The sequence below is a fragment of the Rhizopus delemar genome, genomic scaffold, assembly GCF_000149305.1.
Source record: "Rhizopus delemar RA 99-880 supercont3.7 genomic scaffold, whole genome shotgun sequence".
Taxonomy (NCBI): domain Eukaryota; kingdom Fungi; phylum Mucoromycota; class Mucoromycetes; order Mucorales; family Rhizopodaceae; genus Rhizopus; species Rhizopus delemar.
In genome coordinates, this window is record NW_027137833.1 from 280568 (window position 1) to 308513 (window position 27946).

General features: G+C 36.0%; 12 protein-coding genes across 12 annotated transcripts; 6 read left to right on the forward strand and 6 right to left on the reverse strand.

Moving 5' to 3' along the window:
• Positions 1–174: 174 nt before the first annotated feature.
• Positions 175–1485, reverse strand: RO3G_09300 (uncharacterized protein; the record flags this gene model as incomplete). The annotated part of the gene is made up of 2 exons (XM_067663885.1): positions 175–435; positions 607–1485. 2 exons carry the CDS (start codon positions 1483–1485, stop codon positions 175–177), a joined length of 1140 nt encoding a protein of 379 aa, XP_067519986.1.
• A 713-nt stretch (positions 1486–2198) lies between these two features.
• Positions 2199–5342, reverse strand: RO3G_09301 (uncharacterized protein; the record flags this gene model as incomplete). The annotated part of the gene is made up of 3 exons (XM_067663886.1): positions 2199–2270; positions 2324–5177; positions 5227–5342. The coding sequence occupies 3 exons, from the start codon at positions 5340–5342 to the stop codon at positions 2199–2201; spliced, it is 3042 nt and encodes a 1013-aa protein (XP_067519987.1).
• A 2920-nt stretch (positions 5343–8262) lies between these two features.
• On the forward strand, positions 8263–8609 carry RO3G_09302 (uncharacterized protein; the record flags this gene model as incomplete). Its single annotated transcript, XM_067663887.1, has 2 exons — positions 8263–8443; positions 8599–8609. The coding sequence occupies 2 exons, from the start codon at positions 8263–8265 to the stop codon at positions 8607–8609; spliced, it is 192 nt and encodes a 63-aa protein (XP_067519988.1).
• A 3200-nt stretch (positions 8610–11809) lies between these two features.
• On the forward strand, positions 11810–12383 carry RO3G_09303 (uncharacterized protein; the record flags this gene model as incomplete). The annotated part of the gene is made up of 2 exons (XM_067663888.1): positions 11810–12126; positions 12179–12383. 2 exons carry the CDS (start codon positions 11810–11812, stop codon positions 12381–12383), a joined length of 522 nt encoding a protein of 173 aa, XP_067519989.1.
• Positions 12384–14016: 1633 nt separating this feature from the next.
• RO3G_09304 (40S ribosomal uS3 domain-containing protein) lies at positions 14017–14820 on the forward strand (the record flags this gene model as incomplete). The annotated part of the gene is made up of 4 exons (XM_067663889.1): positions 14017–14049; positions 14355–14461; positions 14510–14711; positions 14767–14820. The coding sequence occupies 4 exons, from the start codon at positions 14017–14019 to the stop codon at positions 14818–14820; spliced, it is 396 nt and encodes a 131-aa protein (XP_067519990.1).
• Positions 14821–15353: 533 nt separating this feature from the next.
• Positions 15354–15683, forward strand: RO3G_09305 (uncharacterized protein; the record flags this gene model as incomplete). The annotated part of the gene is made up of 1 exon (XM_067663890.1): positions 15354–15683. One exon carries the CDS (start codon positions 15354–15356, stop codon positions 15681–15683), a length of 330 nt encoding a protein of 109 aa, XP_067519991.1.
• Positions 15684–16584: 901 nt separating this feature from the next.
• On the reverse strand, positions 16585–16944 carry RO3G_09306 (mitochondrial 37S ribosomal protein mS33; the record flags this gene model as incomplete). The annotated part of the gene is made up of 2 exons (XM_067663891.1): positions 16585–16619; positions 16674–16944. 2 exons carry the CDS (start codon positions 16942–16944, stop codon positions 16585–16587), a joined length of 306 nt encoding a protein of 101 aa, XP_067519992.1.
• A 1857-nt stretch (positions 16945–18801) lies between these two features.
• Positions 18802–18933, reverse strand: RO3G_09307 (uncharacterized protein; the record flags this gene model as incomplete). The annotated part of the gene is made up of 1 exon (XM_067663892.1): positions 18802–18933. The coding sequence occupies one exon, from the start codon at positions 18931–18933 to the stop codon at positions 18802–18804; it is 132 nt and encodes a 43-aa protein (XP_067519993.1).
• Positions 18934–20134: 1201 nt separating this feature from the next.
• RO3G_09308 (uncharacterized protein) lies at positions 20135–22469 on the forward strand (the record flags this gene model as incomplete). Its single annotated transcript, XM_067663893.1, has 4 exons — positions 20135–21233; positions 21293–21398; positions 21505–22282; positions 22461–22469. 4 exons carry the CDS (start codon positions 20135–20137, stop codon positions 22467–22469), a joined length of 1992 nt encoding a protein of 663 aa, XP_067519994.1.
• A 729-nt stretch (positions 22470–23198) lies between these two features.
• RO3G_09309 (uncharacterized protein) lies at positions 23199–25560 on the forward strand (the record flags this gene model as incomplete). Its single annotated transcript, XM_067663894.1, has 4 exons — positions 23199–23250; positions 23310–23430; positions 23497–23902; positions 23968–25560. 4 exons carry the CDS (start codon positions 23199–23201, stop codon positions 25558–25560), a joined length of 2172 nt encoding a protein of 723 aa, XP_067519995.1.
• A 330-nt stretch (positions 25561–25890) lies between these two features.
• RO3G_09310 (uncharacterized protein) lies at positions 25891–26811 on the reverse strand (the record flags this gene model as incomplete). The annotated part of the gene is made up of 3 exons (XM_067663895.1): positions 25891–26015; positions 26189–26674; positions 26730–26811. The coding sequence occupies 3 exons, from the start codon at positions 26809–26811 to the stop codon at positions 25891–25893; spliced, it is 693 nt and encodes a 230-aa protein (XP_067519996.1).
• A 399-nt stretch (positions 26812–27210) lies between these two features.
• On the reverse strand, positions 27211–27706 carry RO3G_09311 (40S ribosomal protein uS12; the record flags this gene model as incomplete). Its single annotated transcript, XM_067663896.1, has 2 exons — positions 27211–27553; positions 27645–27706. The coding sequence occupies 2 exons, from the start codon at positions 27704–27706 to the stop codon at positions 27211–27213; spliced, it is 405 nt and encodes a 134-aa protein (XP_067519997.1).
• Positions 27707–27946: the final 240 nt, after the last annotated feature.

Here is a 27946-nt window from a genome sequence, read left to right on the forward strand (position 1 = left end):
TTTGAATGAATTTCTTTGAAAATAGAGGAATGTATTTTGTTTCTTGTCTTTTTTTTTTTTTTTAAAAAAAAACCACCTTCAATGCTATCGTTTTATATAAAGCAGCAAAAAAAAAAAAAAAAAAAAAAAGATTCAAGTGGGTTAATAAGCGTTTTTTTTTATTACTATTTTTCATTATTGATAAGAGACAACCGTTTGAAGAGCAGAAAGAATCGCGTTCAATCCTTGCTTGTCATCTGCAGCAAATTGATAAGAACCATTGAGTTTTGTTTCGAGTATGAATGAATTGGGTACAGATGTCTCAAAGTCCAAGTCCATGTTGTTTGATAATGTTACGCCGTCTAAATCAAGAACTTCAAGAGGAGTGGCACTGAGTTCATCTTTATAAAAAGATAATGTCTTTTGTTTCATAGTAAAGAATCTACGTTTCCAGAGCTAAGAGTAAACATGCATTAATCAAAGGCCTATTTTCACATAAAGATGCTTAATTACTATGGTTCCATTTGGCTGAACTGATATAAATCCTGAAATAGTCATTTCTGCCATTTTTTTTGCTTCAAATAGTTCCTGTTGTCGTAAAACTTCCTTTTCCTCTAATCCTCTTACTTTTTCTATTTCTTGTTCTCTCTGTAGCATTTCTTGCTCTACCTCTCTTGCCCTTTCTTCTTTCTCTCTATCCACAATTTTACGTCTTTCTTCTTGTTCCATTCTCTGCCTTTCTTCTTCCATTCTTTGTCTTTCTTCTTCTTCCATTCTTTGTCTTTCTTCTTCTTCCATTCTTTGTCTTTCTTCTTCTTCCATTCTTTGTCTTTCTTCTTCTTCCATTCTTTGTCTTTCTTCTTCTTCCATTCTTTGTCTTTCTTCTTCTTCTATTCTTTGTCTTTCTTCTTCTTCCATTCTTTGATTTTCTTCTTCTTCTATTCTTTGATTTTCTTCTTCTATTCTTTGTCTTTCTTCTTCTTCTAATCTCTGTCTTTCTTCTTCTTCCATTCTTTGTCTTTCTTCTTCCATTCTTTGTTTTTCTTCTTCTTCTAATCTTTGTCTTTTTTCCTCCTCCTCTTTCTCTTCTTTTTGTTTTTCAGCCGGAGCTTTTTTATCCATTTCCAATTTGGCCAGGCCACTGATAGATGAATGCCTGCTCTTCACAGGGAATTCCTTAGCTTTTTTCCTCCTATCTTGTGATATACTTCTTCTTTGTATAGGACTTGTATCAAACCTTTGAGCTCTTTCTTCTAAATAAGATGTAGAAGATGATCTTTGGCAGGTCTGTCTGTCTAATTTAAGAAGAGCCCGAATATTGTCCTCGCTAAGATCACTCATATCAGAAGCAGTAAGTTGAGCATAGTGGAGATTTAAATACAGTGCGATGGATCGACTGTGAACCAAGGCCCGTGCTCTTCTGATACCAGTAAATTGTTCTGGTAACCAAGTAATCAGGACACATTGATTGTTTAATTTAACAAAGCCATAGAATATTTTATCCATTCTCAAATGTTTCCGGAATTCACTAAAAATGGATGTAAATATATATTTCCCTCTTGAAGAGGCCTTTTTACCTTAATCCACCAACGCCGGAAGAATACAGAGATATGACATCCCGAGTGTTTTTGTAACCAAGAAGTAACCTAAAAAATGTCAGCCATTTTTTTTTTGTTTTGTTTTTATGCGATAATACCAATCAATTGTTTCCGATTCAATGATTAAATTATAAGCATCAGAGATGTCTAAATCGTTTATATCACACATGTTTATTTTTGAAATTGAAAAAAAAAAAAAAAAAAAAATACACAAGTATATGGAAAGAAAAAACAAAAAAAAAGAGTACATAATTCATATTAAAATTGGACTTTCATGTCTATATTGAGTAAAGTAACAATTATAATTTGGTCTTTTTGACTATCCTAATGTTACGTTTATTTTGAGACAAATCAGTTTTCTTTTGCTGGGAATGTCGTGATAACAAGAGAAAGATGTGTACATTATATCTCGGAGTTTATTAAAGTAAAATCACACATGAGCTTGATATTATATAAAAACGATGTTTCCTATTTAACATGAAATAATAATAAAAAAAAAAAGAAAAAAAAAAGGGGGGGGGAGGGAAATAGAGAAAAGATATACAAGACAGATGGGATATACTATATATATGCGTGTATGTATGGTATCAAGCATAAAAAGGAAAAGGAATGTACAAGAATTTAAAAGGACTCATTTTGGTTTTGACATTTGTCTGTAGAATGGAATCCATATTCTTCGCAGTTGTCACAATACTACACATAAATACTATTAGCAACTGTTGCTACTTATTATTCGGTAAACTTACAGGTCTTTCTGGTTGATCTTCTTGTGCTGACACTGCTTTACAACTAATCAAATCATGACCGTAGATTTCACAAATCTCACAATATGGTCCATTCTCTTCCTGAATACTTTCTGCTATTGATTTTCTATCTTCTTTTTTGTTGGCATGTAGATCATCTTTTAAATCCTGTAACTCAATCTGTAACTTTCTAACCATTTTGCGCTCCTTGTCTAAAGCCTCTTCCATGTCAGCTTCCTTGAATATCTTGGACTCAATCAAGCTTTCGAGTTCAGATATATCACGATTTAAAGAAGCTACATGCCTCTTGTATTCCTTTTCTTCGCTTTCTTCTTTTTCTTTAAGCTTTCTTAATTCATTCATATGATTTACGGTCAATTGTTCCAGCTTCTTTTGTGTGTCTTGTAAATGTTTAGAGATTTCTTTTACTTTATCGTCGTTACCAAGGCCCTCTAACTGAATCACCGTTGGCTTTTGCTGTTCTGTCTGATGCAGTTTTTCTACTTCTTCCATCAATTTTAAACATTCAGCCTCCGTTTGCTTGTGAGACTCTTCAAGCTTTGTATGCTTTTCTGTCAGCTGCTTGTTTTCCTTCTTGAGTGAATCAATCAATTGCTGGTAATGAGTCATGCCCTTTTGGTTCATTTCTGCCTGCTCTTTTTGTTTCATCAACATTGCATTCTGTGCTTGCAGCTTTTCGATCTCGCTTCTAAATGTTTCGACTTCTATCTGATGTTTTTCAAGGTCGATCGGTCCAGATACGTGACTCAATGCTTTGTCTTGCAAATCTCTTTCCAATTTTTCCTTTTGTTCCGTCATCCTACGAAGTTCGGCCTCAGCCTTCTTTTGACTTTCGACAGCAGAGCGTACTTCATCGAGATATTTACTGCGTGCAGCAAGCTGTTCATCATAATCGGTCTGTAATCGAGCCAATTGCTCTTCTACCTGTGCTCTTTCGTTGGCCAGTTTTTCACTTTTCTTGACCTGCTCTTTCCAATCCTCAACTTCTTTTCTAAGTTGATCGTGGTTGAGCCTTTCCTTTTCAAGCGCCTCTGTGCTCATGACCACTTGCTCTGTCAACCGCTTGCGTTCCTTTTCCCAGACATCCTTCAGTTCCTCTGTGGCAGCATTATTCATCACTTGCTTGATCTCTTGCTTTAAGTGAGCAATAGTTACTTCGAGCGCCTCACGTTTAGCATTCTGCTCCTCTATCAGCCTTTCACGCTCCTGTTTCATTTCGCTGATGGTTGCCTCAAATTTCTCAATGGCTTCATATCCTGTTTTTCGCAAGCTGTCTCGTTCAGCCTCAAGCAGAGATGCCTTGCGACGTTCATCTGCCAAGCTAATCTCAAGCGCCTCCCGATCCATACGGTGCTTCTCAACCGAACTCTCATAGAGCTCAATACTTTCCATACCGGCACGCTTGAGTTCGTCAATCATCTCCTGTAAACCAGCGATGCGGTCCTGGTAGTTTTGTGCACGAACCGATTCGGCTTGGTAGGTTTCTTTGAGTGTGGTATAGTCTCTCTTGAGCTTGTCAAAAGTTTCCTTGGAGGCACAATCCTGATGAGCTAGCCATTTGGCTTCGAGCTCCTTGAGTTCCTCCAGCACACGATCCTTTTCACGCACATGGCGTTCAGCATCTGCCTTGATTCTTCGAATTTCACGCTCCTTTTCCTCGACTGCATTTCGGTGAACTTCGACTTGTTCGGAAAGAGAGGCCAAAAACATATCCTTGGCACGGGCCGCATCACGAAGGGAACTCATCTTTTCATGTACTTCTTCCATTTGGAGTTCGAGTTGTATCTGGCGATCATCACCAGAGTCTAGACCAGGTTGAAAGAACTGCTGACTGGTCGTGGCTTGCGTCATTTGCTGCTGAAGGGCCTTGGTCTTTTCCAGCAGCAGCCTTTCTCCCGCTTGAGCAGCAGCGGTGGCAGCCTCAGCCTCGACTACTTTATTTTCGAGTTCATAAAGACGATGCTCGAGCACAGACTTTTCTTTACGGACCGCCGACGCATCATAGGCCGATCGATCTCTTTCCGTTATCAAATTCATTTGCTCTGTCTCAAGTTCCATGATCTTGGTCTCCAGTCGTTGAATCGTTTGCTGTGTCGTTTGCTGCTTTTGCTCCCAGTCCTTTTCTTGCTCACTGTGCTTTTGCTTGATTTCTTCCACAATCGCCTTGTGGCCTTCGAGCGTAAAGAGCTCTTGACCGTTTCCTTTGAGAACCAAGGAACGTTCCAATATTTTTTCAGCCGTCTTGTTTTGTGTGTTTTCTAACTTGAGATAATGGTTTTCAGCCTCGAGAACTTCGACACGGAGTTGGAGTTGCTGTACTTTTATCACATTCTCGTCTGGTGCTTGGTCGATCGCCTCACCCAACACACGGGCCAATCGTTCCTGAGGGGACTCGGATGCGACGGCTAAGGGGATAGGTGTGTCTGTTAGCATCTCTTCTTCTTCAGGAGGCGACGATAGGATCGTATCATAATCATCTTGAAGACTGGCGTTATTCGTAGGTGTCACAGCCGGTGAAGGAATGCCACGGTAGTGCGTAGGAGTCGGGGATTGAATCTGAGGGAGGGAACGGATGCTGTGGCGATTGGAGGAGGAGGAAACAGGTGAAGTGGCGGGCGTGTTGAGTGAAGTGACCTGATTTGTTGTTGATGTACGGATATTAGGTGCGCTGTTACGATTCTTTTGTCCACTGAGTTGAGGTGGATAACGAGCTGCTCTGGATGATTTATTAGGAGATAAGGAGCGGATAGACTCTGAATCTTGTTGATCCAAGGGGGTTAGCTTGGACGCCAAGACGAAGAGACCTGTTTGTGGTGGACAAGCAAAATAACGGATGCTATTGGTAGTGTTATATAAGGAGAGGTGGCATTCAAGCTTTTTTTTACCCTTTCACGGAACCATCATTTTTGCCTGAGCCTAAAATATCCAACTGAATACCAGCCCATAAGCCTTCTTTAAATTCAGCTTCACCAAGAAATTTTAAGGTACCAACTACACCCATTGAATCCACAGCAACTCTCTCGCCAATGTAAAAGTTGGGTTGAGTAGGTGAAATTGTTTTTTGTCTTGGTTCGACAAATGAACGAGATCTTGCTTTTGTTTTGGTTGATTTTGATGGAATAGGTACAGGAGGTGGGACTTCTATGGTTTTCCTTTTTCGTAGATCCATCGATGGTTGTCTTGACAACCGTTTTGCTTTTGGATTGGTCCCAAGTGATATACCAGTGGTCGGTAATCTTGACATTATTCAAAACAAAGAAGAAAAAAAAAAGGGGGAAGAAGAAGAAAAAAAAAAAAAAAAAAAAAGGAAAAAGTCATATGCTGCACAATAAATTCTTAAATTGAAAGTGATACACATTATGGATTGAGGTCATACGTTAGTTCGCTAATTCAAATAAATAACTCATAATTCATTGTATGATATATAGTACTTTAATATAAAGAAAATCTAATCAAAATGCACATCTCTCTTCACTTTTACTTCTTTACTTCGGAGTAAAGAGAGCATACGATTGTCATTTAGTTTGAAATATACATTAATTATAATAATTAATATTAATAAATGGTACAAAAATAATGTGCTTGTCCTTTATTAAAGCTCTTTTCTCCCCATCCTTTCCTTTATGTTACAAAAGGGATGGTATAGACAAGGATCATAAAAGATGGTTGAAGGGGTGAGGATAAAGGGGGAAAAGAAAGAAAAGGGCAAAGAAATGAAGCTAAACAAAATTCAGGTCACACGATGATTACTAAAAAAGGTTAGTTGTTAATCGACCTAATGTTTAATTTCCGCATAACTATACGCACAAAGTACTCTTGCCAAAAAACCATCCATCAAAAACAGAACAATTTTATATTTTTACATTTGAAAAGGTATTGAAAGTAATTGCTATTGAATAAATTATATGTCTGATTTATCAAGAGTGCTAGCGAGTGGCATTAAAGGCTAGTCACATTTGATATTCAGTTGCTAACAAGTCTCGAACTTAATTTACAAACCAATCTAGATTGGCATTGCCCAGTTTTAAATAATTTTGATTATTAGAAAACAAAGTAATGCCTAGTATAATGTTGTGCTTTTACCCAAAAAAATCCTGGGCTCCATCAAAATACGTACTAGAATGCTGTAAATTCAAGCAGCTAGCAAATGAGTTTTTTGTGATGTTTGCAAATGAGATCAAATAACAATCAACTGCATCCATTCGAACTAAATTTAGCTTGAAGAAAAACATTTGATCTTGTATACTTTTATAAATTCAACCTTTTTTTATAGCAAAGCTTGTCAAACAAGTGTGATATTATTAAAGTTTGACGAAAAATTTTCAAAATGCTATTTTTATATATTTTGATCGTATTAAAATAGGACAAATTTTAATAAAATAAACCAGGCCTGTTCACAACCTGTCAATTTGAACACTTGTGTGATGTTGCTCCCCACAGCCATAGAAATCGAAGTGATGACCTTGGGAGTACAACGTGTAAATGTTTTCAATGTTAATAAAGAGAGCTTTTCTTCCATACATGTTATTAGATGCTGAATACTCAAAGAATTCTCCCTGACTATGGAATTTGGTATTAACAAGGATTAGATAAAAAGACATCCAAATGCATAAATCATCTATCCCTGTTTAATTCTCATACATAATTGTCTTTCTATCCAAAGCAATAGAGATTGAGAAAATTCTATCTTTTATCCTATTTCCATGTATTTAATGATCCGAATCCCAGCCCCAATTGTAAATGGTTTAAACAGGAAAAGAGAAGGCGTTTTTACAATGCTTTCGATTGTTCTAAAGTTTTACCTTATTTTTAATTTTCAGGCCTTTATTGATAAAAAAAAAACTTTGCCAAATTTTCTTTGAGATGCTGTTGAAGTTCATTTGCAGTGGATAGAGCAACGTTTAAATATGAGGCGATATTCTATATTGCTTATAGTGATATTAATGGTATTCTATGTTCAGGTACTTCATATTGACAAGGCTTCTGGCGTTGACTATATAAAAGACGATATGTTTCTTCCCATTCAGTATCTTACTGTATTTATTTTGCTAGTATTATTCCAACTATGCTGGATATAAGCACATGTACCCGAAATTTAGCGTGTGGCTCAAATAGTATCTATTTATAAGAAGGACATTCCAACAAACCCTGGCAAATTTAGACCAATCAGTCGGACCTCGATCTTTCTCAAAACCCTAGAACACTGCCTGCAAAATGACATCCAATTCCACGACCTTTTTTCCGATATATCACAAGGTGAATTCAGAGAATGTTGCGGATCACTAAATCAAGCCTTCTGCTTGGCTGAAATATGCCAAGTATTAAGTATTCACCACAAATTTAGCCCTATTTTGGCTTTTCTCGGCATAGAGTCTGCTTATGACATTGTCGATCGAAATCTTGTCTGGTAACTCTATAGCCATCCGCACTACCTCCACTATCAGATCTCCTTCAATACTTTTTGGTCAACTTTAATTTGAGGTTCTCCTTAATAATGATTCTTCCTATCGCTTCTCCCCTACAAATCGGTATCCCACAGGGCCCATTCTATCCACACTACTCTACTCAATGAACATCAATGAATTATCGAAAAGGCTACGACTGAAGCAATCATCTGAAAACATTTCCCAACAGAGCCGTCTCGCTTATTACATGCTGATGATGAGGTCCTCATTTCTAAAAACCAAAATGACAGAGTTATTAGAAATTTGCAAAAACTGCAGTCTCTCGCTTGCTATCATTGGAACCCTTCTAAATGTGCGGTGATAAGTGACAGAGTCGATATCTTGAATTATGAACTGTATGGGCAAACTCTGCTCAAATAACTTTCCTTCTCGTAACTTGGAATATCCTTCAAACTAGACAGTTTCCTCAACCCATCAGTCTTGATAGAGCACAACGTTCACAAAGCGTTGGCTGTAATGAACTTCTTGACCTCGATTGCTGTCAATCCTATTGGTTTCTACAGGATACCGTCCACTGAAAATTATGCACAAATAATTCGTGCTTGGCTAGAATATGTCTTGGTGATCAATCGACTTACTGTTTACCAAATCAGAACACTGGAATATTATCAGAATGAATGTTTACAACGAATATATAGTACATCTAAAAGAGCTTCTACCAAAATTATGTATTATGTGTCACGCTTGCCAACGTTGAAAGAACGAATCAATTGCATCAAGCTCAGTTGTCTTTCAAACTTTCATGCTAAATGATATTTAAGATTTAAAAAAAAAATCAATTTGCGTATATAGTTAAAGCATAGGCTTAAGAGCTTAATACCTACTTACACGAATGTAAATAACAAAATAAGCAATAAGACTAAAGCTAAAAATTAGATTTCCGCCGTTTAGGATACTCGAATAACAAACATAAGAATATATAAAATACGAGATATAAAATAAAAAACTAGTAATGACAATAACAGTAGACTTAAATAATTCAGTCAGAAAACTTCCTTTTTTTTTGTTGATAGCCACAGGGACGAAGGTAGGAGGAAAATGACATTGCCAAAGAAATAGAAATGCCTTTTATATGTTTGGTCGTGTTTTCGATAAGTAAAGAACAATGATACGTTAACTTTGTTTACAGTGACTTTATTTAATGATTATAAAAATCAATTAGGGTAGTATTAAAAGATATCATAACAAAAGCTATATGAATACTAACCAATTTACGATTGCTGATTTAGGTTCAATAGTTACGGTTAATAATAAAGTGGAAGGAAACAGAGAGGGATCGAATTTAAAAAACACTCATATTCACTCTCAAGACTAAATTGTTAAGTTGTTAGTCACCATGACTAAGCATAAATATGAATAACAGAGAGGTTTTGCATGCCGCTTTTCAGCATTTATAAGCCAGTGACAATAGCCGTGCTACTTGTGCAGTGCTCTCGGACACCTTGAGTCGTGGGAAGGTGTAGGTTAATCTAACAGAGTCATGATCAAGCGACACTGCTTTACCAGTATTCTCAGGTCTTGTTATAAATGACGTTTAGTACGAGTTTAGACTTGTTTTCCTTATTATTGCGCCACTAATAATAATACCAGCGGACATGCTACCAGCAGATTTCGCTTTGTATTGTTTTAGAATTCTACAGCAAAAGCTTCCCTCATTTTAAACGTCTTTAACCTCTTTTCATTTAATTCCTTCGCTCTGTTATGGCCATTGTCCGCCAATTCGACCTCAACATAGCTTTATTTACTTGATATATATTTGAATAGTAGGTTCACATGCTCGGTAGACACTTGTTGTGCTATTTTAAACATAAACCCGTCGTCTCTCTTAAGATTTTTGTTTTTGCTTGAGGCGTTTCTATCTAATAAACTACATAAGATATATTTTAGTGAATGAGTGTGAATGCCACATCTAATGTTACGCCTCAGCCATCGTTCCATTTAATCTCTTGGATGTGTTTATAAAACTATGGCTATTTTTAAAAAAAATCTTGTCCAGTATTGAGAGAGACAATTGTAATACTATTAACAAGCAAATCCAAATAATTCAATACACTCTCACGGCATCAATACTCTTTAGGCCGCTGAAAGCGATTGAAGCACATAGATTGAAAAATAAAGCTAATCGCTTCAAATTCTTTCTTAAAAAAACAATGGGGCCAATGTATAAGAACAAAATATCCACTTGATCTTATTGTTTATATCTAAATTCATCAATATATCAGCAAGTGGCTTTTGTAATGACTTGCTGAGGCCTCACTTAACACTATCTTCTTCATTTTTTTTAAGCTCTTTAGAGCTAAACTTACATCCCAAATCATGATCAATACAAAGTATGTAGGAATGAAAGGAGCTACTAATGATTATTAATTATTTATGCCTGTTTTACTGCTCTATTGATTTAACTATCTACTGTTCGAATAAATAGTCTTTGATTGTACTATAAATCACGTAATCATGCAATTATGCAGAGACCGCAGACACCAGGGCCTCGCCTGAAAGCGGCCTTTATGGTATTATCTATTTCACTGTAAACTCTATAGTTAGCTGTTTCTGTCAATTGAACAATGACTTGACCTCTATATTGTAAATTTTACTCTGCTAATACTGAAAACTTACAAACCTCTTCGGGCGCTACCCTAAGAAATGGAGCATATAGATAAATGTTTTGATTTTTTAGCCTACATCCTATTTTTTCCTCAAAACAATGTCTACTCGGTACTCTGATCTTTTTAGTGGTTTCCTTTCGTTGATGATACTGATCTCTGGAATTTCAGTTGCTGTGTTCTCTCGGTTATCTGGCTTGTCCATTAGAAATTTACTATCAATGGATTTCATTTTATCAACAAATAGCTGGTCACTAGTGCTATGTCACATTTTGCTACTCTCAAAAGGGATAGACTCAATCTTAATTAGCTAGCATCCTATTCGTTTTGATTCACACTGTTCTCATTCGCATGACTTCTTTTATACTATAAATAAGGATAAATTATTTATTTACAAAAAAATTTGACACGAGAATATAAAGTCAATATCCTATCTCCTTATGCATCATTTTTAAATCTGATTGAATTTGTTTTAGTTAACATTTAAGGCTGGAGTAAGGAGAGTCTGTCTCACTGCAACAGATAATCCAGGTCTTAGGATTACTGAATCTTCTAAGTAAGTGACAGTGGATAATTTCCAAGGCTGTGTCAAACACTCTACTTCATTTTTCGATAAATACTTAGCTCTTGAGCCAATGCTTCAATTTACACTATTAATAGAAAGAAACTATAGAATGATTTTTTCTAAACCTTGTACGCAAAAAAAAAATCTAACTGCGCAAAGAAAATATCTTAGATGCGCAAATAATAGACTTATATCCGTAAAAACAAAGTTGTTGAAGCGCAAGATAGAATGATTCAAATGCGTATATTGACTAGAAAAAAAACCCCCAAATTTACACTGGGATGAAATTGGAAAATACGCACATTTTTTTTCTGTATGTGGGATAATGAGCTTATAATTAATTAAAATTCAATAAGCAAATTAAGCAAAACGCCCATGCTTCTTGATGTTCCCTTTTTTAGAGTGAGAATGCGCATATCATAATTTTCCCATAAAAATAGACCACTTTTATTTCAATCGATCACCCAACATTGGTAAGTGTGTGAATAAATGGTATTGTAAATCAATGTTTTAAATTTGGTTGGTTCCTATTTGTAAAACGGAGATTGAAAATAACCACTTGAGTTTATCTACCAACCATTTTTAGTAATAACACGCTTAATTAAAGTTCCAGACTGGTAATAAATAGCAAAAAAAAAATAAAACTTTTCTTCTTCTTTATCTTATTTTTACTATTTGTGATAGAAAATAGCAAGTTTTTATTATTATATACTCACAATCCCCTTTTCCTCCCCTTTTATTATAAAATCATATTCATACAATTTAAAAAAAAAAACAAAAAAAAATCATTCAAAAAAGTTTTATATTGAAAAAAAAAAAAAAGAAAAAAAAATCAATGTCGAATCGTAATATTCATGTAAAGAATACCAACAAAACCAATAACAATAACCGTTCTTTGACTTTTGCTGCACCCAAAACCAATAACAATGTTACTATTGCTGTATGCTTACCCAATAAAAGTAACAATGTTGTTCAACAACCAAGAAAGAAGCAGCAAAATAACAATCGACGAAAAACCAAGAAGAAGCCCACTTTTGAAGATGATTCCTCTCTTTCTTCTAGCTCTTCTGAAGAATCTGATACGGTTATTGTTCCAATCAAATCCCCAAAGAAGAAATCAAACTACAAACGTCCTATAATTGATTACAAAAGGTATAAAAATAATTTTATAAACACATGGCTTTGTATAACATCAATTTCGTAGTTTGGTTGATCAAGTGTACGCTGGGCCCACATTTAATAACGCTCCTGCTCCATCTTCTCTCCCTTTACCTCCCGTTTTTAATGCCCGTGGTTCTCCTACGATGTTACCTCATGCCATCAACACTGCTTATGAAATGGAACAAACAAACTTGGCTCTTTCTGAAATCCAACGTGGTCTTCGTTCCATGCTCAAGATTGAATCTTAAAAAATAGGAAAACACTTTCAAACCTATTTCCCTCTCACTTTCATCCTTACATCTCCCCCCCTTTCGTCTCCCTCTTTTTCTTTATATACCTTTTTGTATATTTTCTTCTTTACCTCTTGTATTATAATCTTTTCCTTTTTTTTTGTTTCATATCTTTACCTTTTTCATACAGTTTTGAAACGTTTTTTTTCCTTCTTTTTTTTACATTTTCTTTTATTTTTTACAATTCTTTTTTTATTTTTTTTACTTTTATTTTATGTTTCTTCTTATTCTTTTTTTTTATTCTGTATCCTTTTTTTCATTTTTTTTTCTCAAAGTTTTTTTTTGATGATTTTTTGATGTACAAATTTTTTTTTCTGAATTCTTCATTCTTTTTTTTATTTTTATTTTTTCTTTTTTTGCAATTTTGTATTTTATTTTTCTTTTGTATATTTTTTACAGTTTATTTTTTTCTTCCTTTCGAATTATATGTTTTAAAAGAAAGGTCAAGAAAAAAAAACGAATGAAAAAAAAAAAAAGCAAAAAGAAAAACGCTCAATGTTAAAAATAATGAAAAAATTAAACAAAACAAAAAAGAAAGCAAGAAAAAAGAAAAAACAAATAAGCAACCTATCAAAAAACCTATTTTATTCAAATAAAACAAAAACTTTGTCCACTCCTTTATTAATGCTGTTCTATATCATCTGTATTACTACTACAACTGTTCTGTATTTTTTATGCGAAGACTGAAGTACAATGTTTATGGTATCAATTTGCATAAAATGTTAATACCACAAAAGCATATAATATCTTGAATATGCGTGATTTTGATAATTTTATATATTATTTCTATAGATGCTTACACAACTGTGACAATGGAGAAAAAACATAGCATGCTTTTCCAATACTGTTCGATGTTTTACCATCCACCAAAACAAAAGTAGAAGCTACAATTGAAAAATAAATATGTGGCTGTCCCAAAATAGCCTTATTTCTACAGTAGCGCCAATGTTTACTAGTTTGGTCACATTCCATTACAGAATTATTTCAAAAGATAAAATACACAAGAATCAAGAATACAATGTAGAAAAAATAAATAGGAAAGGCATTGAACTAATTAGATAAACATTATTTTACTAATCCCATAGTCTTTACAGTGAACAGTAAATTCAATTTATTCAGTTCCACTCTCAAACATTTTTTGCATGTGATCCTTTTAAAGCAGGATGAGCCTCTTTCTATGTATATTTACAAGTTGGCAAAGTCTTTCAAAAGGGACATAGCTCAAAATAAATGTATGTACTGGTATGTGGTCTATTTTTGTGGTATCATTAAACTTGTTATTATTACATCACTTGATTCTATCACCTTGATTACATACGGTATTTTACCAGATCTGCTGTAGTAACTTGTATTAAGTTTCTCATCAACCGTTACAATTTTTCTACTAAATCTCTTGGCTTATTCAATACAATAGGAGATAGAATCATGTGCACTGCACTCAAAATTAAATTGCATTTTTATGCAAGCATTATTTTATTTGTCCGGCACAGATTGTTTCGGACCGGCAAAATGTGCTAGCATGATAGACAGAATTGGATAACAATCCTCCCTCATCATGCACCAAAATGAATCCTCCTCTTTTTCCATCATAATGGCCGCCGTTCAAATTTCCAAGAAGAGAAAAGTAAATAAAAATAATGATTGATGCCCATCCGTATTATTGGAAAAAGATGAAGAAAATTAAAGATGAAAGAGAGAATGGATGTATGGATAGAATGATGGAACAGTACGACACTCAGCAGTATCGCCCTCTTTCGTTTTTAATTGCTTTTTTTTTTTTCTCTTTAATGCGGGACATCAACTACAGTTTTATTGAAAACGTTGAAACTAACCAATCTCTATTTTACAATTACTCTCTTTCAATCCACTCATAGTTCGTAAGTGAATACAACTTGTAAATTAATAAAAAGATCATAACACAATCGATAGGTTGCTGATGGTGTTTTCTATGCCGAATTAAACGAATTCCTTACTCGTGAACTTGCTGAAGCTGGTTACGCTGGTGTCGAAGTCCGTGTCACTCCCGCCCGTACCGAGTAAGAGAAAAGAGTTGAGAGAAAATAGCCACTGACAACACTCGATAGAATCATCATCCGTGCCACTCACACACAAAACGTTCTTGGTGAAAAGGGTCGTCGTATCCGTGAATTGACCACTCTTGTTCAAAAGCGTTTCAAGTTCCCCGAAAACGCTGTTGAACTTTATGCTGAACGTGTTCAAAACCGTGGTCTCTGTGCCATTGCTCAGTGTGAGTCTGTCAAATTCAAGCTTCTCAACGGTTTGGCCGTTCGTCGGTAAGTAGAAAGAGATTGAAAAAGGATGAAGGTCTCACAATGAATAGTGCCTGTTACGGTGTTATCCGTTTCGTTATGGAATCTGGTGCCAAGGGTTGTGAAGTCGTTGTCTCTGGTAAGGTGCGTGCTGCCCGTGCCAAGGCCATGAAGTTTGCTGATGGTTTCATGATTCACTCTGGTAACCCTGCTCGTGAATTCATCACGACCGCTGTTCGTCACGTTGATTTGCGTCAAGGTGTTTTGGGTATCAAGGTCAAGATCATGTTGGATAACGATCCCACTGGCCGTAACGGTCCCAAGCAAACTCTTCCTGATATCGTCACTATCCTTGAACCCAAGGATGAAGCTCCTATCACCGAACCTTCTGCTCAAGATTTCAGACCTGCTGCTGCCCCTGTTGAAGCTGTTGATGCCAATTAGATTTGTTAATTGTTAATAAATAAAAAAAAAAAATATTTTGTATACACACACACACACACAACGAATAGAAAACAAGTGAATCTGCTGATAGCTGTCATTTCACCTGATAATTAATATGCATACACAGTGTGTGTGCACATGTGAGTGTGGAAAAAAAAAATTTGGAAAAGAGCGATTTTTTTTATTTTTTATTTTTTTCTTTCGAGATAAAAACATGAACTTGTTACAGTCACTACCTGGTGCATGGATAGACGATGATACTAAAATGGAAGAAAAAAATCTTATAAAAGTGAATGAGATTGACGTACTGAAACAAACGATTGAGATACTTAGGAAAGAAAAAGAAAGACTAGAAGAAACAAACCATATTGTGAAAAAGAGCATCGAAATAGTAGTCGAAAAGAGGTTGTTGGCAGAACAAGCCAAATCAGACAGAAGACTTGAAGACTACATCATCATCTCTAGTCAAGAACGTGGACCAACCCAAGAGGAGTTGCTGGCTGCTGGTTTGGAAGGTTGGGAATGGATATCGACCGTTTGTTAGCGGACATTGAGTTTTTTTTGTGCGTTGTGCTACGCATAAATAAACAGTCACTAATACATATGTCTTTCATCTTTGTCATAAAACAGTGCATCACGCATACTTTCAAATTATTCATCTATTGTATCCTCTTTTAGTATAAGGGATTTGTATAATCATAATAAACACAGGTTAATTACTCTTTATGCTTTAAACTATTATCTAAGTTTTCTCTTTGAACAGTTTAGTACTAAACTTATGTACTTTACTTGATAATCAAACGAAATCAGATGATGATATCAAGTCAAAAATAGCTAAACTAATGGACATTAAGGAACGCAATAGCGCACTAGAGTGAGTTCTTCTTTTTCTCAGATCAACTATTACAACAACAGTACTTTTTGTCTGTCTTCATTTAAGATACTTTTTAGAGGGGCTTTTTTTTTTTTTTTTTTTTTTTTTTTTTTTTTTCAATACTTGCTAAAAAAGCATGTATATCAATAGCTTAAATAGACAGGAAAAATAACAATATATCTTGATTCGCCTTTTATCCTCAAATAAAACAAATTTAACATCAATAAAAGCTGGGATTGCTCATAGACTAATACATCATTAGTGCCATGATCGATCCTTGTAGAAAAAATCATTTTGGTTTATAGAATCATGATGACTGCACACTTTGATATTAATGTTCCTTCATTATTTACTGACATACAAGAATTACTAAAGAATTAGAATCCTTGTAGTCCACAAGTCCTTTTCATCTTTTTTTCGGATTGTTATTCAAAGCAAGGGCATGTAGCGGTGTGCGAGATGTCTCACATGCTATATTTACATATATTAAGTAGTTCAAGTTGTGTAAATAAAGTACGTAACAAAGCCAACGTGTTTTTTTTCTATTATATATACATCATTGTTTTTTTTATTATTTCTTTTTGTTGGCTGCACGCTTTCCTTGACCTATACAAAAAAAAAAGTGAGAATCAATAATCCACTTTTTATCCCTTATCGTACCTTTCTTTGGTGCACCCTTTCCTCTTCTTTTTCTTCTTGCGATCTCATCAAGACGTTCCTTTTCTTCCAAATCAATTAAACCAAGTTGAGGATATAATGCCTTGATATCTCTGAAATGCACAATTTGTTTAGGATTGTAAGCTGTTAAAGTAGGTCCCAATAAACGTTGTCGAAGTATTTTGTTTCCTGTACGTGCACATGTTGGATTATAGACGTTGGAAAAGATTTTACAAGATAATTGTTGGAGCTGTGAGATTCTTCCTGTTGACATTTTGAATAAAAAAAATCCTTCAAAAAAAAAAAGAAGGGGGTGATTTCCAAATAGGGTCCTGTGACTTGTTTTACATGAGTGGCTGGCAGACAGGAGATTCATGTGTTATGCAAATAAGTTTTAATGATTATTTTAGGATTATATCAGTTCAAGGATAAAATTATAAGTTTTGCCTTACACCATAAGCTCAAGCTTATTTGGTAACTGATGTATCAATCAAGTATAGGTACATTTGTTTGTTTGAGACTATTGGAACCGCTACCATTTTTAAAGTTTGCATGAGGTAGGACAGGATGAGGTACAGTCCTATCTTACTGTCACTTCAACCTTTTGAATTATTGCCTTATTGTAAAGGCAGTAAATCTGATATGAATAATCGCACATGGCTTAGAAAGTGATGTGTGTCCGTACTAGCATTAATTTTTGAAATAATTTTAAGAAATGCAAGGTTTTGTCAAGGATTGCTTACTTCTACTCATTTTGTATAGTCTAGTAATTTGAATGCAATATGACGGTAAAAGAAGAGAGTATTAAAAGCGAATGCATTCAATAAAGAATAAATTCAACATGATTTTTTTAAATTGAACTTAAATGGATAAATTTGTTAACACTTTCTATTAACCTTCTTTTATTTTACATAGCTCCAGCCTGTTCTGTCGGTGAGCACTCATTACTTACATTAAGTTAATTATATACTTGCTCCTAACAGAATAGGGATCAATTGAGGTATTATTGTCCAAATTTATTGAATACTCTAGATTAGACAGTTATAAATAAAAAAGCTTTTGTGAACAAGTGGCAAAGGATAAATACACAGTGTTTATCGCTTAATACTACTCAGATCAAAACTTGGTATCTCACTGTTCTCGTAGTCTCTCATTAATGTCAAACAAATGGTAAGAAATTCTTCCTTCTGGACATAAAAACACAGCAGTTGACAAAAAGTCGATGTTAGCAAACACCATTATTTTGATTTCTAGACAGGCAAGCAAAAGCTACCTTGATTTAATGAGCATGGTACACACAGGCATATATAAAGCATTGTCATTCTGTTTAAATAATTCTCTGCAACAAGCAAAAAGAGGTCAAGGCCATCAATACAATGTATGCTGAATAGTATGAAGATAAAGACAGCACATCTTCAATCAACACGGCCCATGCGTTTGTATTTTAACTACTTTTATATGTAATTATCTGATTGACAAAAATAACAGCAAACAACCATTGAATTTGTTGGACAATTTGGAAATGTCATGCAAAACAAATATGAACACGGACAGTAAGCAAACCTTTTTGAATGACGGTGGCAAGCTGTAATACTTATTTGTTTTTTTATTATACTATGATCTGTTTAGTAGAAAAGAGAAAGTTTATTGATGATAACAAAAAAGTTAAAGAAGTGTCAAATAGTAAAAAAAAAAGGGAAGGAAAAAAATAATATTCTTCTGCGAAAGTTTCAGACAAACAGTTAATTTTTAATTTTAACAGAAGACTATCTTAAAGATAATGCTACAGCCTCAAGTATCAAGTAACCAGTTAAAAGGAGATTTATTAAAATTAAAAGAAGGTAATTAATGTAAAACAAATTTCTCGAAGCACAATCGCGGAAGCAAAAATAGTCTTTTCGACATAGGATTTGTTTGCAACTTATATCTTCCTAATAATACTAAACTACCAGTTCGATGTTGCCTACCTCTATAACGAATCTCTAAATAACCATAAAATCAAAAGCATTCATCGAGGTGTGACTGCTGCAATATATGGTTGTTTAAGGATTCCACTAAGTAAAAGATTGGCTGGAGACTGATATGGCCTACATGAGTAACTGTGTGTTCACAGACGAAGCTGCATTCCATGTCAACATGAAATGTTCTGTGGCTTTGTAGTACCATCAAGTTTGTGTTGACCGGCTTTGCTGACACTTGCTGTATTGCCGCCATCGATACCAAGCCTTGTACCGATTACGAACGGACGTGGTGGGTCAGGCATGTTGTGTCCATCTTCCAAACATCTGCAAATCAAACTGGAACACTCTCTTTTGACTGGTGCGAAGTTGGGGCCACCCATCAAGCATTAGAAGGTATGAATGATTTCTTTAAGAAGGGCAATCCGTGGTATGCTGATGGCCTGGCTTATGATATCAACTACGGTGAACGAGTAGTTTTGGAAGGATTATCGGGCCAAAACAAAGCGAATGTGAACAAGATAGTCGATGACATCCTCAAACAACTCAGTTCTCCCATGGCAATGCTCAAAAGTATTGCTAACTCCCATTTGAATGCAAGCTTCATTTATCATGAAGTACGTGCAACAGAAGTCCTGACAAAGTTTGCTCAAAGGAATAACTGGCTCAAGTTCTTTGAAATTATATGCTATCTGTTCATTGGCTTGAAAGAACAAGAAATGAATTACAAGACCCTAAAAGACGAGGAACAGGGTGCAACAGTTGTGTTACTTCAGTATTCAGTTCATGCAAAACTACACAAGAATTCCTCCAATTTTTCTCTCCATTAAATGAAATAACAATCTTATTCTACCCTTCTCGGTGAAAAATTAACCATCTCGCATCACAATAATAAAAAGCATGAGCGGGTCAAAACGATTTAAAACGATTTGACTGTACATTTCGTACAAAATGAATTTTGTTCTCTCCATTGGGTGCATTTATTTTCCACCAAAGGCGATTTTACTTTCTGGAAAGAGTGTGCATTTAATTTTGTTAGTAATCTAAGGGCTGAGTGTTTAATAAATTGCTTTTTTAGAAACGAAAGAGCCATTTTAAAGTTGCATAGGCTTACATTCAAGCATATATGAAACATAATAGTGTTTTAGATTGATTGGATCTTAAAAAATATATATAAAAGCTGTTTTGTTTACTAATTACCGTACCTTTCAAAACCTGTGCTACAATTATGAAGATCAAACAAATGAAAATGCGCTAAATAGAGCCGATCTGTTTGAAGTTCTTTTAATACATTCAATGTCCGGCATCTGTGTAGCCTGTTGTAAAATAGCACACTTCGTTTTCCACTCCTTTACTCTCCTTCTTTCTTTTTACTATTCACTCTTGCTTGGTTTTCCTTTATTTATTCTTGTTTTTATTCGCTTTTACCTTCACGTTCATTTTTTCTTTCTTTCCCTATTCTTTTGTAAATCTCATATATAATTATCGCAATTCATTTCAATCAAGATGACAGAAACCCATTCCAATGAGGAGGTGAGCTCCTTAAACGAACGGGTATCTTTAGAGGACTCTAGAATAGATTTGCAATCTGCACAACCATTGACGGCCGAGCTCCTAGCCGAACAAAATGAACTGACTAAAGTATTACCAAAGCCCAATGCAATTCGAGCCTGGGCTGCTGATTTGCCACAAGCACCAGATTCAGTACAACCTGTATTGACTAGCTCGCATGTATTTGAAATGGATACGCCAGATAATGGAGGAAAAATTCATGAGACGAAGGATGTGTTTACCGAGACACAAAAAGTTGCTTATGTTGGACTTTGTTATCTCACTAGTCTTGAAGTAGTTCACGATTATCAGGGAAAAGAATTTGCATTAGCAAGGATGAGCGCTGACAATTGGCAGAGAAAATTAATGCGGATGCTTTATGCACACATGGATATTTCGAAAGAGGAAATCAAGATGATCGAGTCATTATCAAAGCATAGTATTTTACCAACGGATCTTGTTCATCAGTTTACAGCCCAAGGCGATACGGCAGAGATCAAGTTGGACGGCTTTTTCAAAAACAACAGTAACACTATGGAAGACAAAGTGATAATTGACCTACGTTGGACAGTAGTTTGTGATTTATTTTTAATTTGCCTCAGTACAGAGAACTACGATGCTCGTTCAAGAGTGTTTGTGGCTCGCATTACTTCTTACCTGTCTCTTGATTGGTTTCAAGTCGTTGGATTTGAAAAGAGAATAGCTGAACATCTTCTTCAGGATGCCTCCTGGGAAACAGAGACAGTTAACAGTATGGCAACAACCGTGACTAACATGACGATGACTAATGCAGAAAATGATGGCTCTATCAAAAGCCATCAGGAACGCCACAACAGAAATAAACAACGAAAGAAAAGACGTTATGTGATGGTCGGCTTAGCAACCATTGGGGGTGGTCTTATCTTGGGTCTTAGTGCAGGGCTGATGGCCCCTATGATTGCCGGCGGGATTGGCGTGCTCTTATCTACTGTAGGGGTTACGGGTACAGCTGGCTTTTTGGGTGGTACAGCAGGTGTCGCACTCATTACTGGAGGTGCTACTGTTGCTGGTGGACGTAAGATTTTTTTTAAGTTTAGTAAATCATGTAACATGTATAAACCCCTTTTTATTTAGGCATTGGTGGCAAAGGTATGAGTAGACGTATGAAATCTATTGATACATTTGATTTTCTTCCTGTGTATACGGAAGAAAACGTTAATTGTATTATTACTATTACTGGGTAAAAGAAAAAAAAAATAGAATGTTTGTTTCAACTACCAAACAAGATACACTTTTTATAGCTGGCTGCCGAATACAAGTAAAGAGGAAGCTTCATTACCTTTTAGTACGTTGGACCATCTCATGGGTGATCATTATACGTTGTATTGGGAACCTGAGATGCTTGAAGAACTTGGTAGTGCCTTTAAAATACTTGCTACTGAGGCTGTCACTTTTTCAATTCAACAAGCGTTAGCACATACAATTATGGGCGCCCTTTTGGCTGGTCTTGCATGGCCTCTTGCCTTGACCAAATTAGGTTACATGGTGGATAACCCTTGGGCCAACGCTTTGGACCGATCGAAAGTGGCCGGTCTAGTTTTAGCAGACGTGTTAATGAATCGCAACCTAGGTGCAAGGCCTATTACACTCGTAGGATTTTCACTTGGTGCACGTACGATCTTTTACTGCTTACTCGAATTAGCGCGAATGAAAGCATTCGGACTAGTCGAAAACGTGATACTATTTGGTACACCAGTTAGTGCCTCTGAGGCTCAGTGGAAAGAATGCACAACGGTTGTATCTGGACGATTTGTGAATGGTTATGCTACCAATGACTGGTTACTTGGCTTTCTCTTTCGAACCTCCACCGCTGGTTTAGGTAACATTGCTGGTCTGCGTCCACTTTTACATATTGAAGGAAATCGTGTACAAAATTTGGATTGCACAGATTTAATCACTGGTCACTTGAGCTATCGAACAAGCATGCCTAAGTTATTGAAACGCGCTGGCTTTGTGGTAACATCTGAAGAATTACCGGTGTTAAAAGAGAAGTCTAGTGGTGGAGGCTTTACTAGTTTTATAAAATCTAGAAGCAGTGGTAGTCCAACAGAGAAAGATGACGAGGTAAGTTTTCTTTTTTAAGGTCTTGTTTGAATAACATAACACGTAATTAGATTGATGTTAAGAATAAATATGCTGATTCTATGAAAGTGACAAGCTCACTGTCTTCTGGAAAAGCATCAATACAGATAATACCCAAGACCCAATCATCCGAACCTATAAATAATAATCGAAATAGTAGCAGTACTGAAATCATACCCACGCCCTCCACCTCCACTATACCCAGTAGTAGTTCATCTTCACATGAGAAAAAGGAAACGACAGACTGTGAAATAATTGCAGACATAATAGCAAATGCCACTGCAGCAGCGTCTTCTAAATCAGGCTCCTATAGCTCTCTTTCTTCCGGGAAGGCATCTATTACCACGCGGCCCAGGAGATCCACTTTGAACAGCTTATTAGGTCGATCAAGATCTGAGCCTATCAGCATAGCGAATACTAATAAACGACAATCTACAAATAGTATTCATGGCAGGTCGTCTTTGATGTTTGGGGCTAGTTTGTTTGGTAACAAGAAAAAAGTTGAAGAAGATCCGGTGAAAAAGGAGCTCAAGGATGCTGGTGTTGAAATCAAAGAAATCAAAAGTACGTTAGGCTGCCTGGTTGTACCTAAAGATGTCAGTGATCCTATGCCGCAAGTAAAGCTTGAGCTTCCTCAACATGCTTTGTTGAATAGATAGAAAATAATTGTATATTTGTTTCCGATTTTTTGTATAGTAGATTGCTTTTGCCCTCTTTTTGTTCTTATATATTTGAAATATAATCATTACTTGGTTGCATGGGAAATCTCGCCTTCACTGGGTTTAAGTGGTTCCCCTTTTTTTTAACGTTTTGTGTAACATGGTACTCTTTGTGAGTCAAAAGTAAGTCACCTTATAAATGTTTTTCAGCAAAAAAGTTTTAAACTCTTTTGGTTAACATGAGTCCTATTCAACTTGTAGTTGCTGCTAAAGCATCTCCATTCAGTTATGGTAAATAGTTAAACTAAGAATAATTGAAAAAAATAGGTTAACAATATAACTATATTTAGGTGTGCTTGCTGTTGCTAGCTACATCAACAATGTCAAAAAGGACTCTATCAATATTGAATTACGAGACGTAAAGAACCTTGAAGGAGCTTCTAAATCCACTGCTTCTATTAATTATAACGGGTAAAAATTATAAACGTAAATTCTTTATTATTATTGTATTTACCATTGAATTCTTTATTAACGTAGTGAGACCTATGACACCGTCAATGCTATAGCCCGTCTCTTGACTAGACTTCACCCTGAGGCTGGCCTCTATGACCTCAAGGACCCTCTAACATCCACCTTGATTGATCAATGGCTCGATTTTGCTGAAAAAGAGCTATCCACCTCTGATTTTAAGACCTTGGATGCTAGCTACAAGAAGCTGAACAAGTATTTAACACTTCGCTCTTATCTCGTCGGTTACCAAGCAACTGTTGCTGATTTTATTGTCTGGGGTGCTTTGAGAGCTTCCCCTGTTTTTGCTCGTATCATAAAGACAAAGAAGGAAACATTAGGTACCTACCTTGTTCGATGGTACGAACATGTTTTGTCTTTGGATGCTGTTGAATATGCTTTGACAGCTGTTCAAAAACAGGATAAAGCTTCCAAGGTATATGACGCTTGTATAAATAGTATATCAGATTCTATTATAATTTCCTAACAACATAACTATAGAGTAAGACTGCTGATCAAGGTAAATTTGAGATTGGCTTAACTGAAGCTGAAATGGGTAAAGTTTGTACCCGTTTCCCTCCTGAACCATCAGGCTATCTTCACATTGGTCACGCCAAGGCCGCTCTTCTTAACCAGTACTTTGCTGAGACTTACAAAGGAAAATTGATTCTTCGTTTTGACGATACCAATCCCAGCAAAGAAAAGACTGAATTTGAAGAATCAATCAAAGAAGATTTAGCACTGATCGGCGTTGATTCATCCATTGTCTCTCATACCTCTGATTACTTTGATCAAATGTATGAATTAGCTTTGAAGATGATTAAAGAAGGCAAAGCCTACTGTGATGATACAGATCAAGTCACTATGCGTGAGCAACGTACTGCCCGGGTACCCTCCAAGTGCCATGATCTCTCTGTTGAAGAAAACCTTCGTCGCTTTGAGGAAATGTCCAAGGGCTCTGAAGAAGGCTTGAAGAACTGTTTGCGTGCTAAAATTGATTATGCCAGTCCTAACGGAACCATGCGTGACCCTGTCATCTATCGTTGTAACTTGACTCCTCACCACTATACGGGTGACAAGTGGAAGGTCTACCCTACCTATGACTTTGCCTGTCCCATTGTAGATTCCATCGAAGGCGTCACTCATGCCTTGAGAACTAACGAATATCGTGATCGTAATGTACAATATGACTGGATGATTAACGCACTTGGTCTCCGTCCTGTCAAGATTTGGGATTTTAGTAGAATAAACTTTGTATACACACTCTTGTCCAAGAGAAAGCTTACCTGGTTTGTCGAAGAAGGTCTTGTTTCCGGATGGGATGACCCTCGTTTCCCTACTGTTCGTGGTATTCGTCGTCGTGGTATGACTATTGAAGCCTTAAAGCAATATATCCTGATGCAAGGTGCTTCTCAAAATACTTTAATGCTCGAATGGGACAAACTTTGGGCTTTGAACAAAAAGGTCATTGATCCTATTGCCCCTCGCCACACTGCTGTTCTCAAGGAAGGTGCTGTTATCTGTCAAATTCATGATGCCCCTGTTGAAGTAAAGGAAGTACCTATTCACAAGAAGAACCTTGCCCTTGGCAACAAGAAGACTCACTATGGTCCCAAGATTTACTTGGATCAAGAAGATGCCAAATCATTGGAAGAAGGAGAAGAAATCACTTTGATGGACTGGGGAAATGTCTTTGTTCGCAAAGTTACCAAAAACGAAAAAGGCGAAGCTACTAGCATCGAATTGGAGCTCCATCTCGAGGGTGACTTTAAGAAGACTAAAAAGAAATTTACGTGGTTGGCTGCTAACGAAGATGCTGTTGATGTTCTCTTGCTTGATTATGATTACTTGATTACAAAGAAAAAGGTTGAAGAAGGCGATGAAGTCAAGAACCTTGTTACCCCTGTGAGTGAATTCAAGAGTGCTGCTATTGCTGACGGCAACATCAAGCAATTGAAGAAAGGTGATATCATTCAATTTGAGCGTAAGGGCTATTATATCCTTGACGCACTCGCTTCTGGCTCTGAACCTGCTCATTTCATCTGTATTCCTGATGGTAAAGCTGCATCTATGGCCTCAAAAGCTACCAATTAAAGAAAAAAAAAAATGTATATTATAAAATAAAAAAGATTGTATTTTCTTTTGTGTAGAATAAAAAACAATAAGCTGTTTATTATAAACTATGTACATGATATTTATGAAACTGTGTACAAAGAATGTATTTTATAAATATAGTTTTAAGAAAGGGCTATTTTTAATTGCTGTTTTTGATCTTCGGTTAAAGAAGTAGGGAACTTGACTTCGTAAGTAATAATTAGAGAGCCTTTCTTGCCTGTTTTAGAATTAGGCATGCCTTCACCTGATATATGAGACTCTTGACCGGACTGAACGACTGATTTGGTATTATTTACACTGAGAGTACGATCATCCAATGTTTTGATCTTTTTTTGAAAGCCAGTTAATGCTTCGAGTAAAGTGAGTTGCATCGTCATGCGCAAATTGTCTCCTTCGCGTTTGAACACAGAGTGTGGTTTTTCTTCCAAGACAAACTCGATATCTTGGGTTGTACCGTTTTCAAGTTCGTCTCCTTCTCCGGGGAACCGAATCTTGGTACCCGCTTTCCAACCGGGTTTGACATTAATTGTAAGAATTTTATCTGTTTGAACAGGTTGACCGGATGCACCATCACGTAGTTTACGGGTTACTTTTAATCGCTTTGTACATCCTTTATAAAGATCTTCTAATGATACAGGGAAAGTACGCTTAATGGCAGGTGGTTTTTCAGGCTCTTGTGATTGATGCTCTCTAAATCCACTGGTACGATGGAATCCACTTCCCATACCAGACATTCCACCAAAGGAGGAAAAACCACTAGGCATACCAAAGCCATCATCCATACCACCAAAAGATGAAAAGAAGTGCTTGAAGATATCATCAGCATCGGAAGGACGGAAGCCACCAGGCCCTCCAGTGCTTGAAGAAAAGCGGTAGGTGGTACTACCATTAGGAAACCCACTAAAACCTCCACCGGCAGCTCCTCCTTCACTAGATGGTGGCGCGCCACCTTTGAGCCCTTCTTCACCATATTGATCAAATATAGCTCTCTTGTTTTTGTCACTTAAAACTTCATAAGCTTCACCAATTTCTTGAAATTTAGCATGAGCGATATCCGCTTTATCTTTATTTCTATCGGGATGCCATTTTAAAGCTAATTTTACTTGTGTAAATAATAATAATATCAAATTTTGGATGAATTACCCTACCTAGTTTACGATATGCTTTTTTGATTGTATCGTCGTCTGCGTCTCTGGAAACACCAAGGATTGCATAGTAATCTTTACCCATTTTTAATAAAAGAAGTTGTAAGAAGAAGAGTAGTTATACATAAAACGACCCCATTTAAACCAATGGAGTGACGTAAATTAAACTTTAGATGAAAACTCCGTGTATAATCATTCGAAAATGCTGGAAGTCTGTTTTGTTTTTTAGAACAAAATGTAACTCAATGAAATGGTGCAACAAACATGAAATAAAGTAGGTTAAGAAACTTTATACACAAACAAGTTAAACACTATCGATGTGATCCCTGAATACTACTTCTTTACAAAAATTGTCATTTTCGCTTTCAAGAAACTAATCAAAACAAAAATAAAAAACAAGAATTTGCATTTTTATGTCATTTTTTGTACACAAGTGAAAAAGTGGGTGAAAAAAGTAGAGCGAAAAGGAAGTTGTGTGATGCATTTATGATCTGGGCTTTTCCTTCTTTTCCTTGTACAAAGCAAGGAGAGAGACACCAGCGACCTTGACAATCTTGAAACGGACACCAGGAATATCACCAATAGCACGCCCCTTACGACCGAAACCGGCAATCAAGACTTCGTCGTTTTCATCAACATAGTTCAAACAACCATCGTTAGGGACGAAAGCAGTAACTTTCTTACCGTTCTTGATTAATTGAACACGAACACACTTACGAATGGCAGAGTTAGGTTGCTTGGCTTCAACACCAATCTTTTCGAGAACGATACCTTTGGCGTGAGAAGAACCACCAAAGGGAGAAGAGCGGAAAGCAGTTCCGAGAGCTCTCTTCTTGTATTGTTTATCGGCCCAACGTTGATCACGACGGTGAATACGGAGCTTACGAGCAGCGTTCAAACCTCTAGGTTGTCCTTTACCTAAGATAATGGCATTTAATCAATAACTGTTGTTTTCTTTTTTCATTTTGGTTGTAGCCCATTGTAAATACTGTCTTCTTCCTCTTTAAAAAATTGTTTCTTTATCATTTCTTCAGTTAAATTTAAGCAACACATTTATAACAGTGATTTTCCAATCATATCATGCCTTCCTGGTGTAAATCCTGATTTTAACTGAAATTCTGAATGTATGGATATGTCGTAAGTATATAATCCATCCATTTAATGTCGTTAATTTAATGATGCTTAGTCTGATGATCCACATCTCATTTCTTGTAGTATAT